The 17,890-nt window shown below is 31.4% G+C and overlaps 1 protein-coding gene across 7 annotated transcripts in view; it reads right to left on the bottom strand.

The window, feature by feature from the left end:
* Nucleotides 1-1,516: 1,516 nt before the first annotated feature.
* Nucleotides 1,517-17,890, bottom strand: part of LOC134716054 (advillin-like) — a 52,294-nt gene continuing 35,920 nt past the window's right edge. For all 7 annotated transcript variants that reach the window (XM_063578763.1, XM_063578766.1, XM_063578767.1 and 4 more), the window contains exons 16-28: nt 17,314-17,400; nt 16,749-16,814; nt 14,719-14,808; nt 11,156-11,239; nt 10,263-10,324; nt 9,693-9,792; nt 9,022-9,108; nt 8,492-8,536; nt 7,929-7,994; nt 6,185-6,310; nt 5,034-5,105; nt 4,343-4,438; nt 1,517-3,490 (exon numbers count right to left, since the gene is read on the bottom strand). In XM_063578763.1, coding sequence (XP_063434833.1) covers nt 3,326-3,490; nt 4,343-4,438; nt 5,034-5,105; nt 6,185-6,310; nt 7,929-7,994; nt 8,492-8,536; nt 9,022-9,108; nt 9,693-9,792; nt 10,263-10,324; nt 11,156-11,239; nt 14,719-14,808; nt 16,749-16,814; nt 17,314-17,400 — 1,146 coding nt within the window. In that variant the 3' untranslated portion in view covers nt 1,517-3,325. The remainder of the gene's footprint in view (nt 3,491-4,342; nt 4,439-5,033; nt 5,106-6,184; nt 6,311-7,928; nt 7,995-8,491; nt 8,537-9,021; nt 9,109-9,692; nt 9,793-10,262; nt 10,325-11,155; nt 11,240-14,718; nt 14,809-16,748; nt 16,815-17,313; nt 17,401-17,890) is intronic.

Here is a 17,890-nt window from a genome sequence, read left to right as displayed (position 1 = left end):
TAAACTTATGTTCAGTCGTCTGGCTCTTCAGCGGGAAAAAAAATGTAGCATCTGTATCTTTGACATTCGCCCACATAAACTTTTATTCCATTTAGAGAAATATACCTATTATGTTACATACATATAATATGTACAATTGTCTATTTGTTTTGTTCACACTTTGTTGTCAATATAATGGAATTTAATGAGACTGTCATACAAGTGAAAGGTTCAGCTAGCTATAAAACCAGGTTAAAACACCATTTTCTACACAATAAAATGTATGTACCAAGTCAGGAATATGACAGTTGTTGTCCATTGTGTTTGAGCTTTTGAATTTACCATTTGATTACGAACTTTTCAAATTGGATTTTTATTCTTTTTTATTTAATTTTGTGACCATTTAAGATTATGTACTTTCAATTTATTTACAACCAGATCATTACACCGTGGATTTGCAAGAATTATTTATTAAATGTTTATCTTGCATGAACATCCCTATAAATAAAGGCAACAGTATTATACCGCTGTTCGAAAGTCAGAAATCGATTGAGAGAAAATACATCAACAATAGGAGGAAAACAACGAAACAACAGTAACACTGAAGTGCAACAAAAAAAACCAAAACGACAATGCAACACACACAGAAACGAACTATAAGATAAAAATTGCCATTTTCCTGACTTGGCACAGCATATTTAAGAACAAAAATGGTGGGTTGAACCTGGTTTCGTGGCTAGCCAAACTGCAGGCTTTTATGGCAATGTTGAATAAAACGTTAAATTGACAATAGTACAAATAAATGCAATAGCAAATAAGGCCAGAAATAACCCAACTATTGTCACTTCTCAACCTGATTTTTATGGTTTTTTAGTTTGCTGTTGTTGACATTAACGAATTTTAACCAATTATTTCAAATCTAACATATTGGTTTATGAATCACAGTTACGAAATGGTAAAGTAGTTTTATGTGCAATTATCGTTTGACCATAAATACTCTCAGAATTTAAAGATTAAAATTTGATAAATTTTATACTTTTCGTGTCTGTAGAAATTGTTAATGAGACGTCGAAAGCTATCGCTGAGTGTTAATTACCAAGAAAGTAACTTAATGTATACTCATTATAAAACTACAATTGACTTCAATCAACAAAACTGAGATTACAATAGACGGAAGAAAAAGCAATTTGCACAGACGAAAGCCGTATGTAATTTTCCCTCAACGTAAGCAATTAACTGCAAAGGTAATTTCCAAAGCGTATATTGAAAATAAACCAAATGATTCAAAGCTGACGTTATTTTGTGTCTAAACAGCCATTTGACAAAGCATAAAACAAGATCATCTCAATAAATACTTGGTTCAATATATCAGAGGTACAAAAAAACAGTAATAATCTAACGCCAAGACAATTTTCTACATAATACATAAAAAGGTCACTTGAAAAAAACAGGAAAACAATAAAAATATCAGTTGAAACAACAACGAATTTTTTTTTCATTTTACTTCCATTTCTATCAAATTCGATAAAACTACAACAACGTTACATATAAATTTATTAGATAGCTAATTATAAAAGTGAACATAACAGTTGTAAATCAAATATGTATATAGCATGTTCAAGTAATATTTCTACAATAGACAATTCAAATCTGCTACCAAATATTTTGAAATCAATACATTCACTGTTCGTTTGCATTACATAATAGAAGAAATACCTGTTGATTTATAAATCTTATACAAGTATATAACAGCTCTATTAGTTTTGAAAGAAGAGTATTTTAAATTGCTTGATTTGTTAGATAAAATGAGGTCAATTTAACCTGTATCAAAATCCTGCGGATTGATTTTCGAAACTAGTGATTTCTTTACAGGAAAATATAATATCATAATAAGAGCAAAATAAGTTTTTGTTTAACTGTTGTCGAGTTTTAAACTGATCACATTTAACTGTTGTTCAGGTTACATAAACTTAGATCTGTTAAAATAACATAACCAAGAGGTTGTCAAGGACTTTATTTATTTAACTATGTATAAATTGTACCATTGTAAATATTTCAATGATTTATTCAATTTTCCCATCGGTAGATCAGTTTTAAAACTTTGATAAAACGGTAACCATTTTTCTTCACCAGATACGCACAACGAAAATTACAAATGGAAGTTTGCATACATATCAATCAAAGTGCTGTTGATTAAGCAACTGATCATCAACCAATTAACGAATGTATAGATGTTTTACCTGGCGAAAATTGATAAATTCAATAGAAATTTTGGAGAATGATTTAACTCATTTTATTGAATCCAATTTTGAACAGATTTCTCCAACAATGAAACAAAATTGAATAGAAGACCAATTGGCCTTCGGCTGTTTTATCCTCTTTGGTTGTGTTGTTTCCCCTTTCCATTCTCAATTTTAAAATCTCCAGATGTAAAAAAAATATGTTGCTAGTTATAGACTCACGTGTTAGATTATTACACTTGATTGTTTTTATTATCAAGGTCTTCATTACACTCGAAAAAATCGTAAAAGGAAAGGTCAGCGTGCCATATAAGTAAAAAACATGACGCTTTTATATCATTAGTCACCAAGAGGTTTGTTTGTACAAAGACACAGTGCATACCTATAAGGAAAAGTCATTAATACATAAAGTTATGTAAAGTGTCAATCATAGTGTAAATAACACCGTCTTTGACATTAAACATATTCACAAAAGTATTATTGATAATTAATATAATTTTATTTTAAAAAATGTATCATAAACTACACTTTGATTGGCACTTGAAAATAAAAACATTAGAACTACAATGAAAAGCTTGTAAAAATGTGTAGCTTAAATCATTGAGTTGTTGAATTTATAATTCTAAAACACTATATAAGCGGGATTTTATGATTTATATGACTATAATCAGAACATTTTTGCTGAATAGTAATCAAATTAATGAATTTTACATGGAGATGCGAACTATAGAATATATTGGTAGTTTTAAAATTCTACAAGGGGCAAAACCTCATTTTTTTACCGACGCCTCTGTATTTAATCTACAACAATTGTCTGTTGCATACACGATTTCAAGACGCTTTTAACAATTTGCTGTCTATGTTTACTGTATCTTAATTGCCTGTATAAGAGACAAGTTTGTAAGAACGAAAGCACTAGCATCCATAAAACACTCTATATGGTTGGTGTGTCCGACGTCTATCTCACGTCTGATGGGTTTGTTATCCTTTTGAATGCTCCAATAAGTATATATAATGTATGCTTTCAATCTTGAGGAATTAAGAATGCATGATATTTGTTTCCAGTGTCTAACTCTGGCGATAGACAACGTACAAAACGGATGATCCTACTCTGGTGATAGACAACGTATATGTAACGGATTGTCAGACGTTTCATAGTGTCCAAGTCTTGCAGATTTTATGCATTGTTCTTGTTTCCATAATGGAAGACGATAAAATTCGGGACGTCCCATTTTCATCACTTCTTTAAAATGTCTTTCGGTTAAATGAAACTATAAAAGAAGAAGCATTGCTCAGTTATTGATTGTTTAATTTTGAACAACCGGACACCAATTTTAAAAACCTATATTTCTTTTATTATATATATCTTATTTTACAAACTTTTCGAGTTTTTTCTTAGAATGCGACAAATATTTTCTGCTGATTTTCCTCAGGTGATAACTGTGTCACATAACTATAAATGGTACATTCAGCTTTGAATCGTTAATTGTAGATATGTATCGCTTATTTTTATTTAAATAGAATTATAATGTCATTGCGCACAACTTGTATTAACTGTACCCATGTTAATGCACCAAATGCACATTTCGACACTTAGTGTCTCTTCATTGCTGATCGGTCCAAAATATCATGAGAGTCAAAAGGCAAGACAATCGTTGTAAAATTGATAAAAATTCAAAATAGTATGAATTTAAAATATTTGGGCTAGTCTTATCTATATATGTGACATAATGTTAATGCATGTACTGATATGATATTACAACCAAAATCAAATTCTCAAAAATACATCAAGGCAAACTTAATTTTAATAAAAAGTGAACGCATCAAACGAAATATCATACGAATGTATACTCTATGTTTTATAAAAAAATACAAAAGAAATGTAATATAATGATTTGAATGGACAAATGCAAAGTGACAACGGATCTAACCTAAGATCAGACATCAGACATTAGCTTGTTCTAATTTTTTGTTACATCAAATGTTTTCGTCTCTTTTTAAAAGATTTCTACAAAACCCTCTTACTTTCGACATTTATATAATGATTTAGAATAAGACATGAAAGATAATTCATTTCAAATGTAAACTGAACCGAAATTATGCATAGGACCACGACATTTTACCTCTTTATGACTCCTATTCACTTCTTCCGTTGGTTCTTTCTTTATCAGTTCTCTGTATGCGTACTTGGAATATTTCATATAGCTTCTGTCAACCAGCTAACAAATATATGTACAGTAAATTATATGTTTAATGTAAACATGACAAATTGATATAATGCTTATTTTCTAGATAGTTACACAATACAATATTCCATACATATAATTTGATGTAAAAAGCGACACTAAATAGTTTGAAATAGTATCAACATATTTGTTTCTTGTGTCAAAAAACTGTTAGTGCAAGATAGTTCCTTTTTTCAAATAAGATATTGCTGACTAGCACTTTATCAAAGTCTAATATGTAACTATTGAATTTGTTCATTGGTATATGGTATAAACATGATAAATAAATGTAAAGTTGTAGACGGTCCCTAGTCATATTTTTCATTAATGATTGCAAATATAAACCTATACCGGTTGAAAATCAATCAAAATATACATGGCAGCCTTAGTTCTTTTGGATACTTCGTGTTGTATAATCTGTTGGATTAAAAAAGCCCAGACTAACTAGTATAACAGAGAGAGGGTTTACGCTGACATGACCCTTTAAATAAACAAAATGACCTTAACGAACTAAGACCACACATATGTAAACAAAGCTTACATGACCCCAGAAATAAACCAAATGCACAATGTATGTTATGCTTCTCACCTCTTGATCAATGTCAATGATAGCATTCTCTTGTCGTATTCTCTTTCGTGTTAAAGTATAGACGTCATGACCCTGTAACAATAAATCATCAGAATATGATTTTATATTACATCTAACTCGTTAACTATGTCATGATCTTAAAATACATTTTTAGAATTACAATTTCTTTCAATTTCCTTTATTTTACGGCTACATAAGAAATTAATGTTAAAAACGATAACCTACTTTTGTTCAGTGCCCGGAAATTAAAATAAGAGCATCATTTTGTTCTTTTGAAAACAATACATAATCAATAAGCATGTGTATTTTTATTCTTGTATTTCATTTGACTTGGTTCGAGTTTAAACTGGGATATATCACAGATCAAAAAGAAGCATCAAAAGACCAAACTGTCCGCAATAACACAAATCGTGTCTCAATTACTAGTAGTTACGTAAAAACAATTTCGAAATATGTAAATGCAGTCAAACCCAAAGGCCGATCAAATCTATGTGGAACCAGTATTTTTCAGACATTTAATCCTAAAAGCGGTCTTAGATATAAATTTTCAACAAAGATGTATTCAATTTTCAAATGTTTTTGTTCAAACCAAAGTATGGTAACACCGTCCCACTAATGCTCAGTCGAAGCACGTGATTAAATCCAAACTTTTTATTGGACTTTTTTCCTATGTTTCCATTTTTTGTGTTAGATATTTTTATAAGTCTGTTTTCCTTTCCACAATAACACCGTCGTCTCCTTACTTTTGATAATGTCATTTATGAATTGTTTTATAGGTTTCTCTTTATTTTCAATCTTGGACAAAGTTCTTTAATTGTCATTTGTTATCTTCATATTTAAACACAGATTTAATTGTCCTTAAAAGGTCAGTTTCACCATAGTAGGTAATAGCTGTCGTGAGATAAACCCAAGTGTGTTCGCGTTTTCTTGGTAGTTTTTAAAATAATGTCTAAAGCATTTTTCCACACTGTTGTCATTTTAACTTGACTTGTGAGTTTTGAATGTTATCTTGGTATTTATCTATATCTTTCATCTAAATCTAAATCTAGCATCTGCACTTGTAATGTAACGAACTATCTTACTATATCGATTTATGAGTTTCGAACAGCGGTATACTTCTGTTGCCTTTATCTACTATATATTTGACTTACACCATAAGAAGTATTGCACCAATCCCTGAAATGTTTTATAAATGTTTCTGGTTCATGATTCTGTGATATAATCCATAAACTGATATCAGCAATGCAACGACCTGCAGTATCCTCTTCTGTGTATTTCTGTAATAAATATAAGTGTTATATACATATATTTCTTATAGACTTACATCACAAATGTATTGTGTTCAAAATATTTAAATGTTATTTGAAATAATAATTTTATTTACATTTTGCGAATTACCAATTTTGGAAATTTTTAAAGGAAAGCTGTATTCGGTATTAAAACTCTAAAACATATAAATAAGAGTGCTGATTGATCAAAAAGGTCACGGACAACGCTTGTCATATCAATACGCAAAATTAGAATTATTAAAATATTTAAGTCCTTGATAAATCAATTTTTTGTGAATGTTCATGTCAAATATAAGTGCTTAAAATCAAATATTTCACACAAGTGTTCAAATGGTTGAAAGGATAATCCATCACTTTTTAACGTAATGAAATATAAAATCACTAAAATACTGGACTCAAAACGGAAAGTCCCTAATCAAATGAAAAATCAAAATCTAAAACACATCAAACGAATGGACAACAACTGTCATATTCCGGACTACGTACAGGCATCTCCTATGTAGAAAATCGTGAACTTAACCTGTTTTTAGCTTACTAAACTTCTTACTTTTATTGCAGTCGTATTGAATCAATTATATTGACAGCGATTTTTGAACAAAACTAACAGATATAATAGGTGAAAATGTCAAAAATAAGGGTAAAGCAGTCAACATTGTGTTATAACCTTAAACACTATAAAAAAAACTATAAAAACAAACAAATATGTAACAAAGAAACACAAAAGGGATATAGACAAAGCACATTAGCAAATATTGAAAGACAAGAATACAAAAAATATCATAGAACAATAACACAATGACGGGATGTATAGGAACAGAGCCACGTCAAATGGATATCACCAAACACACACTAAACAGTTAAAGTAATATTCATAAAGACAAATAGAATTATCATTTGTGAAGTTGATACGGAATATTTATCAACACGGTCTTGTAGGGCTGAAGGAAGTGCGTTATTTTGTTTAACGATGTATTCTTTTTATTATATTCAACTTATTCAACATATTTTCGTAAATTAATCCACTGAATTTTCTTTTGAACATTGATAAAAAAAAAAAATACTGCTGCCGTAATCAAATATCTGACAGAACGTTACAACTAATGAAGCTAATTTGTTTCGGGATTTAAACGATAGACCATGCTTTCGATATCACTTTCGTAACATATGTAAACACTTTGTCATTTTTCTGAGATATATACATACGCAAAACACTGCAGTCACTCTATGATCCCCATGGGACGAAGTAAATTTTAAAGTCAAGTAGGTCAAAACACACGAATGCAACACCGTGATTCCAAAAAATGTTAAAATTGAAAGAAAATTAACAAATATTTGGACTAAAAATTAGAATATTAAGTACATTTTTTCTAAAGGTACTTGGTATCTCACAAATTTAACATACACATAATTTCCTTTTCCTTATATTCAGTCTGTGAGTTAATCAGCCCAACCACAAACCAATTCCATCAAGAACAAATGGGGTTTTTTTTTAATTTCACTGGTTGAACAATATTTCTGACTTGTATCGAAGATCCAAAAGATAGAATCAAATCATGTCAGCCATTGATTGTTATAATTGCACGTGACCACAAGTGTTTAAAATTACCTGAGGTAAATGCAAAAGTTGTTGTCGAACGTCTTCATCGATATTCTGTCCGATCCAAATAAATATCTGAAAAGTGAAAGGAGAAGGAAACCTTATTAATATGTTCTTATGAACAAAATAGTTTTATTTAAATATCTTTACACTATAATTTGTCAGTTCGTTTTTTTTTAATGATGTTGGCTGTCCTTGTACGATCTACGATTTTTGATTACCTCTTAGCATATAAAAACCGAAATTAATATGTAAGTTTTACAAAATCTTTCACTTATTCAAATAGTTTGAAAAAAAATGTCCCAATTAAAATACTTTCACAAGGTGTATGGAAGATTTAAATAAATATATTCAAATTTGTAACTTACTGAAATGGAGGCAGTCGTTTGCATACTCGGTATCGGTGAGGAATTCACACTCGTCATAATAAATCAGAAAATTATGTTTTCTAATGTCATGGTACACACATAGTGTATTGTATTCTCTATTTTGTGCATAATTATGCTTAGTGTAAAGTCATATTGGTCATGAACTTCCTTTTAAAATGTTACACAGCACTTGAAATTATTTACCTGGTCAAAGGAATCAAGAAAGTAAATGTCTTCTGATGTTAGATCCTAAAAAAAAATATATTTTGTTAAACTACAAACGTCTGTTTTTCCACAATGGAAAATATTTCTAAATAGCAAATAACTTCCAGGAAAAATTTGGAGAAAGTTTTTTTTATTTCTTGGGCAATTAAAGGATCTACACTTAAGCTTGAGATTATGTTTAAATTTGTTTCTGTGAAGGTGATGTCAATCCTTGAGAGATTTTTTATTTTATTTTCTCTCTTGGCATTTAAAAAAAACGATTATGAATTTGTTTCTCCGTTTGAAGACTTTCAAAAGGACATGTATCTTGTAAATTTAAATATTTTTCAATTTCCCGACGTGAAAGCAGCTGCCATATGTCAAATTTGTGTTGGAACTATGAATCATTTCATTCCCATACGTTGGATATATAGTTTGCCATTCTCTGTTTCGTTTTTCTTGTGTTATGGTTATATTGTTACGTGTACTTTTGATTACCTCTTCGTTTAAAACAGAAAATAAGTACGCACCTCTTTTTGAAAATTAACAATATCCTCAAATGAAATTGAATTTGTATGATGACAAAGAACAAGATTTGGTTGTCGCCGTTCTAATATCTGTAATAAAAGATAATTTTTTTTTATTTCGGTTACAGGGAAGTTTATTCAAAAATGATGTATTAAAGGAAGATGTAAATCGCATGCTAGTAGGATATCAGAAACCGATTTAATTCACTAAATAGCAGAAATTTTACAATTCATTAGCAAAGTATTTTAAAATATTTTGTACTCTGCAATCAAAATGTGCAGGCACTTGAAAAGGACTCAATATGGATACATGGAACAAAAAATAAAATATAAATTTATTTCTTATTCATCGATAATACATGTTTAAATAGTTTGTATTGAAATGAAACGAGACAGCTGAAACATGTCTATAAAATGTTTACCTTCGTCATTTAGTTAAACACATGGCATGTAACAAATGATAATTACATCTTTAAATAGACATTTGTAGTTTCATATCTAATTTGTTAACAGAATTGTAATTGTTGTCACAAAAAAAGAATATATCTCAACTATATGTTGTGTTTTAACTTTTAATTAATGTATTATTTGCACATTGATTTCCTTCTTCTTGAAATAAACAAACTAAGTGAGGCATTACAATATTTTTTTTTTATCCCTTACAATACACTTACTGGTTTGGGAAAATCTAAGGGATATTCACAATTAGCACCAAGAAGTTCTTGAAGACGATTATTTTCTCTTCCCTCCAAAACAACTTCAAAATCAAACATTCTACAAAACAGACAATGATGGCTCAAAATGACAAATATACATAATAACTCTCACATCTAATCGAACTGTTTTTGTTATTGACGGATATTAGAAATCAATAAACAGACTGTCAACGATACATAAAAAAATAAAGCAGAGGGCCAAAACGTCAAAAAAAGAAACATATACTGTGCTTGGGGAGTTTTCTATTTTTTTCCATAAAATATATATAAATTTGCTAAAGCACACCCCTGGGTGCAGGATTTCATCGCTGTATTTATAATCCGTGTGTGGCCCTCGGATTTTTTCTGCTGTTTGGTCGGGTTGTTCTCTCTTAGACACATTCCCCATTCCCATTCTCAATTTTGTTGTTGAAGAAAAAAGAAAAAAAAGGTGTTTGAAACGTTAATAAGATGAAACGAACATAAAGGTATAAAACTCGACTTTTTTAAGTGGCAAAGAATTTATTTTAATCTAACAATGTAACTTACTTTGAAGGATTTAAAAATTCTAGCATACTTTTAGTATATTCTCGTTCAGGACCTCCTGATTTCTACAAATATTAGAGCATACATTAAAATTCGAATACAAATATCACCCCAAAGTAATGAACTGCAACTGTTTTGGTAAAAAAAAAAGCATACTGAGCTCCTTCTAGTAACTGCAAACATTTGTGGATACGAAACATTTTTGTATTGTAATGCCCCATCTAACTCCCTCTGTTGTTCGTGAGTTTCTTTAATTATTTTTTTAACTTGATTTGTATCTTGGTAACATATTTATGAGATTTGAACATCAGTAAACTACGTTTACCTCTAATTCGTATAGTTTGTTATGTTGCGTTATTTATCACTGAACTAGTATATATTTGTTTAGGGGCCAGCTGAAGGACGCCTCCGGGTGTGGGAATTTCTCGCTACATTGAAGACCTGTTGGTGACCTTCTGCTGCTGTTTTTTATTTGGTCGGGTTGTTGTCTCTTTGACACATTCCCCATTTCCATTCTCAATTTTATTATGTATACTGTTGTTCCTCTTTCGGTCTTTCCTCTTTTTCATGCCGTTTTCATTTTTTTCGACTCTTTTTATGCACCTTAAGGTCCTCACATTCTATATTAAATTTAAAGGGTCAGATGAAAAGAACAAAAACTTGTTACTGGATATAATGTATCATATATATAGTGTCTTCGAATGAGTGAAAACAAATAAAATTACAAAAATATTTAAAAGGCAACTAGTTTTCTCTCATGATATATAATTTTCATATTGCATAAATTGTTATACACATACATTTGAGTACGACAAATAAGTATTTTATCAAACATCTTCGAAAATTATTGATACTCAAAGGACTATCTAATGCATATAAAAAATCTGAATTATTACCTTTCCATACCACAAGAAGCATTCTTCTTTTGACATAATTAAAAACGATGCTGATGAATTCAAAGAACTTCTATTTGGCACAACCTGTAAGAGAAACAAAAGTTAGACGGATATCTTTAATCTCATGTAGTCAAAGCATGGCATCGGTACAGAGAAATTCAATTGTATATACAGTAAACAAAAAAGGATCAAATCTAATAAATACACATATGACTATTTAGCTCTAAAAATATAAGACAAAATGTTTCAGTACCATTTTAAGCCAGACGATTGCAAAATTTTGATGATCTGTTGTTAAGCAATTGAGATTATATATGCATGCAAATAAAGAATTACAAGGGGTCTATTATCTATAAAGGTATCCCTTGTAGTTGAAGAAAGACGCCATTTCAAAACAGTGGTGTTTATAATTAAAGGCAACAGTAGTATACCGCTGTTCGACATTCATAAATCGATGTAGGAAAAAACAGATCTGGGTTACAAACTAAAACTGAGAGAAACGTATCAAATAATAGAGAACTACGGCACAATAGAAACAGAACATTAAAATGTATCACACGCAGAAACGAACTATAATAAAACAATGGCCATTTCCTTGGTATTGAATTGATATAGGGCATTTTTAGAAATAAAAATGGTGTGTTGAACCTGGTTCTGTGGCATGCCAAACCACCCGCTTTAATGGCAATGTTAACTATAACATTAAGATGACAACAATACAAATAAATTGGAGAAAATATAGGACAGAGAACCAAATGAATAATAGCCAACAAAAGGTACCAGGTTAAAAAATCAATACGCCAGACACCAGTCCACACAAAACTAACCAGCGACGCTCAGATGATAAAAGTTGAAGATAACCGATGTCCAAAAGTTTCAAACATTTGTTATCAATACGGACAGGGTTATCCGTTTGGGACAAAAACATCCTTATAATTAAGAATAATTCATACTGTTGCAAAAATGACTATATAATAGATAAACATGAAGTGGTGACTAACTACAGAATAAGAACGGATACATTGCAAAAATAATACATTACACAGCCGTGTAAGCCAAAACCAGCAAAACGCACAAAGTACGAAGTGACGTCACATTTGAATTTAAAAACAAGTTCCAAAAATTAAGAAAGAGTTTGGATGAATTTCAAGATTAGATTTTCATCAAATTGATTGACATGAATATCAATAATGTGGTCATTTTTATAAATTTCCAGTTTATAAATCTTTGATATTTTTCGAAAAACTAAGGATTTTCTTATCCCAGGCATAGATTAGCCGTATTTGGCAAAACTTTTTAGAATTTTGGATCCTCAATCCTCTTCAACTTTGTACTTGTTTGACTTTATAAATCTTTTGATGAGCGGTCACTGATGAGTCTTATGTAGACGAAACAACTATTTACACCACTGGGTCGATGCCACTGCTGGTGGACGTTTCGTCCCCGAGGGTATCACCAGCCCAGTAGTTAACACTCCGGTGTTGACATCAATATCAATAGTGTGGTCATTTTTATAAATTTCCAGTTTACAAATCTTTGGATTTTTCGAAAAACTAATGATTTTCTTATCCCAGGCATAGATTACCTTAGCCGTATTTGGCAAAACTTTTTGGAATTTTGAATTCTCAATGCTTTTCAACTTTGTGCTTGTTTGATTTTATAAATATTTTGATAGGAGCGTCACTGATGAGTCTTATGTAAACGAAACGCGCGTCTGGCCTACTAAATTATAATCCTGGTACCTTTGATAACTATAATCTAACATTTATTAATAATAGTGAAAATAATAATAGTGATTTATACCGCAATCCAACTAAGCCACGATTGCATTACGATCTGTGAAAAAAATGCAAATTTTGATGATGGTAGTACGATCGTGTAGATCGCAGTAAGGTGGTATCATGGTTGTTATGAGGTCTTTAAGATTGGATGAACGTGGCCAACTTTGAACATGTTCAAAACAATCGTGGTGCATTCGTGCCGAAATCCTGTGGTAGTAGAAGCATATTGGAAGCGCACTTAGGTCGTGGAAATATCGCAAAGGTCGATGTACCAATGTAGCGAGAGCGTGATTCTATTTGTAGAGACTGCGCTACGATCTCGCAGCGATGTTATTACGACCTCACTACGACCACCACGTTTTCACCGCGACCCAACTACGCTTCCACTACAACTATACCACGTTTACACCACGCTGTTCAAGACCATAGTACGATTCTAGCCCGCCCATGCCGTCCTCGTCACGGTCTTCTTACGACCTGACTACGTTCATGTTACGACCATCATTCTCCTTGTCATTTTCACATAAAATATATTAAATCTCTCCAGGTTTTGTTTGTCTGCATGATTCAGACTTCTTGTCGATTTTGTCTAACGGCTCAACCATGCTTCTCGTTTTTATATAGATAAGACCGTTGGTTTTCCCGTTTGAATGGTTTCACACTAGTAATTTTTGGGGCCCTTTATATCTTACTGTTCGGTGTGAGCCAAGGCTCCGTGTTGAAGGCCGTACCTTTACCTATAATGGTTTACTTTCATAAATTGTTACTTGGATGGAGAGTTGTCTCATTGGCACTCATACCACATCTCTATATCTTATGACAAATCTATGACATCTCTGCTATCGTTCACTAAAATATCTTCATTTCAGCATTATGGACCAAGAATAGGTTGTAATTTAGGTCGGATTGGTCGGTCCGACATCTCTGCTGCATCAGGATTCGTTACTATCAGAGCTCACTCTGTCTCTACATGAACCCCTACCACCACGCCCACGTGTTCTAGTAGATTTTGGTGGCATGACTGTATTGTTTCCGAGAAATCTAATTATTAATCAGAAATAGAAGGAATAGAATTGTATTGATATGGAACACGATCTTGACGTTATCGGTGAGAACGTAGTAAGATTGAGGTATGAACGTATTATAATCGTGGTAAGAACGTGCTATAATCGCAGTAGAAGCGTTGTAAGATCGTGTTGCAATCGGTTAACTCGTGATATGGTCGTAGTGAGAACGTGATAAGCGTAGAAATAGCTTGATGAGCGTAGTGAGGTCACAGAATAAGCGTGGTGAGATCATGTTGCAATTGGATAACTCGTGGTATGGTCGTAGTGAGAACATGAAGAGCGAAGATGGATCTTGATAAGCGTAGTGAGGTCGCAGAATAAGCGTGGTGAGAACGTGGTGTAATCGTAGCGGGATCGTTGTAGAAGCGAAATGAGGACGTAGTAGAATCGTAAAAGCAACGAAATTTTACATTTTCATGCCGCTCTTACCACTATCTGAATTTATGTTAGATCGCGGTGAGCATGGTACGATCGTGTTCTAGTTGGACTGGGAATTAATATCAAATTGTAGTAGTAATTAGATCATTAATTGTATTATCTAACATTGTCTGTGTTTCTTTTGAATCAAACTGTAAACCAAAAAGTTTAATTATACAATTGTATAATTATGATAAGAATTATATAATAATTTAAATCGAACTAACCATTTATACAATGATATATGTAAATCAGAAACCACTGAATGTCATTTGTTCTACAAATTAGTAAACCATACCTGTAGAACTCGCATATTTCCATTTACAATCTCTCTAACACGAAACATCTGCGTAGAAAACTGACTAGAATCTTTTAAATCACAGTCGTGCTGTAAAAATATATAAAGTATATTTAATACAAGTATCTATCAATTATATAATAATGATCAATCATTATTGAAATGGTGAAAACAATTACAAAAACTGAAAACAACACTTTATAAATTATGAACGTCCGTTGCGCTTTTACAGCCATATTTTCTTTGTCGATAGTTCACAAACTACTGATCTGATAATATTTTAAAGGAAATGTCTTGGAGCATCATATTTTTCCGAAATTGTCAAAAAGGAACCCAAATCGTAATTAACCACATGATCATTAATAATACCGGAATGTACAAAAGAAGATTTGAATAATGATTATTATTCTCTTTACTTAGAACTAAGATAATAAGAATACTAAAGGGGCAATAATAATCATATAATAATTGGTCGAAGCAAATCCCACACCACCATGCAAAAATATCTCCCCAAAAATCAAAAGACATACAACGATAACGAAAGACTACATGGAAACCTAAAGACTGAGCAACACAGCATGAATCATGGGGATCCGTTTAAAAGGAAAGTAGATACTCCTCCGTATGTGACATCTGCCGTATTGTCATGGTAAGTATTCGGTGATAAGCCTAAGTCAGTGATGTCACAATTGAGAAAAAGTTGACAGGATTGTGGCCACTTCTACATATATTTTTATATATCCGCAGTTGTATCCGACACATATATTTTTAAACAGTTAACCAAAGAATACCTCCGACTGTTACCCTTACAATGGTATGACTATTAGGAATCATTGGTTCAATATCTTTGAAAAAAATCATCCATCATTTAAGGAAAACATGATGAGAAACGCTCATAGATGTTCTATGAAATTGAAAGCTTACAATTGGGTAACTGAAATAATCTCTTTTGGTATTAAGTTTTGTTTTCAGCTGAACGTCAGTGTCAATTACTAAGCCAATTACTAAGTCAATATGAGGCAGAGTTAAATGTATCTTCTATTTCAGTTCTTTTGGAAAGATGTGTTCAACATGGATCGTCAAACTTTAATAACTTAATAAGATGATATAATCTATATGGCTCACGTGTTCTTAAAAAATGATGATGGATTCGATTCATTCTTCTTGAGGAACTCAGAACGCCACAGATACGCGCGTCTGGCGTATAAAATTATAATCCTGGTACTTTTGATAACTATTTACACCACTGGGTCGATGCCACTGCTGGTGGACGTTTCGTCCCCGAGGGTATCACCAGCCCAGTAGTCAGCACTTCGGTGTTGACATGAATATCAATTATATGGTCATTTTTATAAATTTCTTGTTTACAAAACTTTGAATTTTTCGAAAAACTAAGGATTTTCTTACCCCAGGAGTAGATTACCTTAGCCGTATTTGGCACAACTTTTTTGGAATTTTGGGTCCTCAATCATTGTCAATGCTCTTCAACTTTGTATTTATTTGGCTTTTTAACTATTTTGATCTGAGCGTCACTGATGAGTCTTATGTAGACGAAACGCGCGTCTGGCGTATAAAATTATAATCCTGGTACTTTTGATAACTATATGATGTAAATAATGAAATTCGAGTATCTTTTTCAAAGAAAATAAACTTGTTTTACCAGTAAAACGATAAGGGCTCACGGGATGTATGTTCTTTACCTAGCACCGTTCGAAAAAGGGATAATTGACAATATTATCTTTTCCATTTAAAACGTATCTAGCTGGAGACATAACACACGGAAAGTTTCAAAGTTTACAGTATCATCAACTCATATCGCTGTGTTAGAGTTAATACGATACCTCTCGGTTTCATTTATCTTAATTTGTATATTAATTGAGTAACGAGATTAGAACATACGTCAACTACCGTCATATCTGATAAGCTATGTACTGAAAAAATATTAGAAATTTTACTTAAATTTAAATCTGCGAAGATCATACTTTTTGGAGTGTTTTCTTAAATAAACCGAAACTAACTAGTAAACTTACAATAATGATACTGTTTTGAAGAACATTCATAAAATGGGTTGGCTCTTTTCCATCTAACACTCGAACCTTGAATAGGAAATTGATATATTTAGTTTGTGTTACAATCCTTATTGAGATCGATTACGATCGAAAGAATATGACAAAGATTAGAAATCCTAAAAGTTATTGAATTTGAAAATTATGGTTTTCATTTTGGTCGCATATGTTAGTTTTTGTCAGTTTATAAATTTGATAAGAGATGTCAGCTCACTGATAGTCCCTGCTGAATATATTTAGAAATTGGACATGTGATTTTATCTAAAGCTAGAATGCTTATCACTATTTTGATTTTTGCATATTCTAATTGTGACTTTAAATATGAAAACGTCTCATTTTATAATGTCACATCTTTCAAAGTTTTAAATATTCTTTTTATATATATTTAATAGTATTAAATGTTGTATTGGATATTTTCATATGTGAGAATGCAACTCGTCATTATGATTTTCTTTAAGAAATGTTATACCTAGGTTTATGAAAATGACAATTTAAACTTAAAAGTATAAATTGATTATAAATAACGTACTATGATACATTGATGTTGTAAATCTGAATCCTTTGATAAAACCTGTTTCATAGTTTTTTCTTGCAATTCTATGGAAGACTTTGAACCCTTAAAGAAAATTGAAATATGAGATATAAAAGCTATATTAAAAAAAACATATATAAACGACAAACGACAGAAATAAAGATGAATGTTGTGTTAATCCGTCGCTCATTTCGATTAGCTTATAAAAATAATAAGAAAGCTCCTTCTATTTATTCTAATTTGCAAATCCTTGCACACATGTAGTTATTAATTAAACTATTCATATTGCTGCTATGTATTAAACAAAACAAAATATCGTTTAGCAAAATCAGGTCATGAAATCTTTTCAAAAACTGTCACGATGTAGAAATATATATCCAATTTCCTATACACAGTTAGGAAAATGGCCATTGTTATATTAAAGTTCGTTTCTGTGTGTGCTACATTATAATGCTGTGTTTCTGTTGTGTCGTATTTCTCCTCTTATATTTGATGCGTTCCCCTCAGTTTTAGTAACCCGGATTTGTGTTTTTTCTCAATCGATTTATGAACCTCGAACAGCGGTATACTACTG

Source organism: Mytilus trossulus, chromosome 4 (assembly GCF_036588685.1).
Source record: "Mytilus trossulus isolate FHL-02 chromosome 4, PNRI_Mtr1.1.1.hap1, whole genome shotgun sequence".
Taxonomy (NCBI): Eukaryota; Metazoa; Mollusca; class Bivalvia; order Mytilida; family Mytilidae; genus Mytilus; species Mytilus trossulus.
This window is presented reverse-complemented; position numbering and strand designations above follow the sequence as displayed.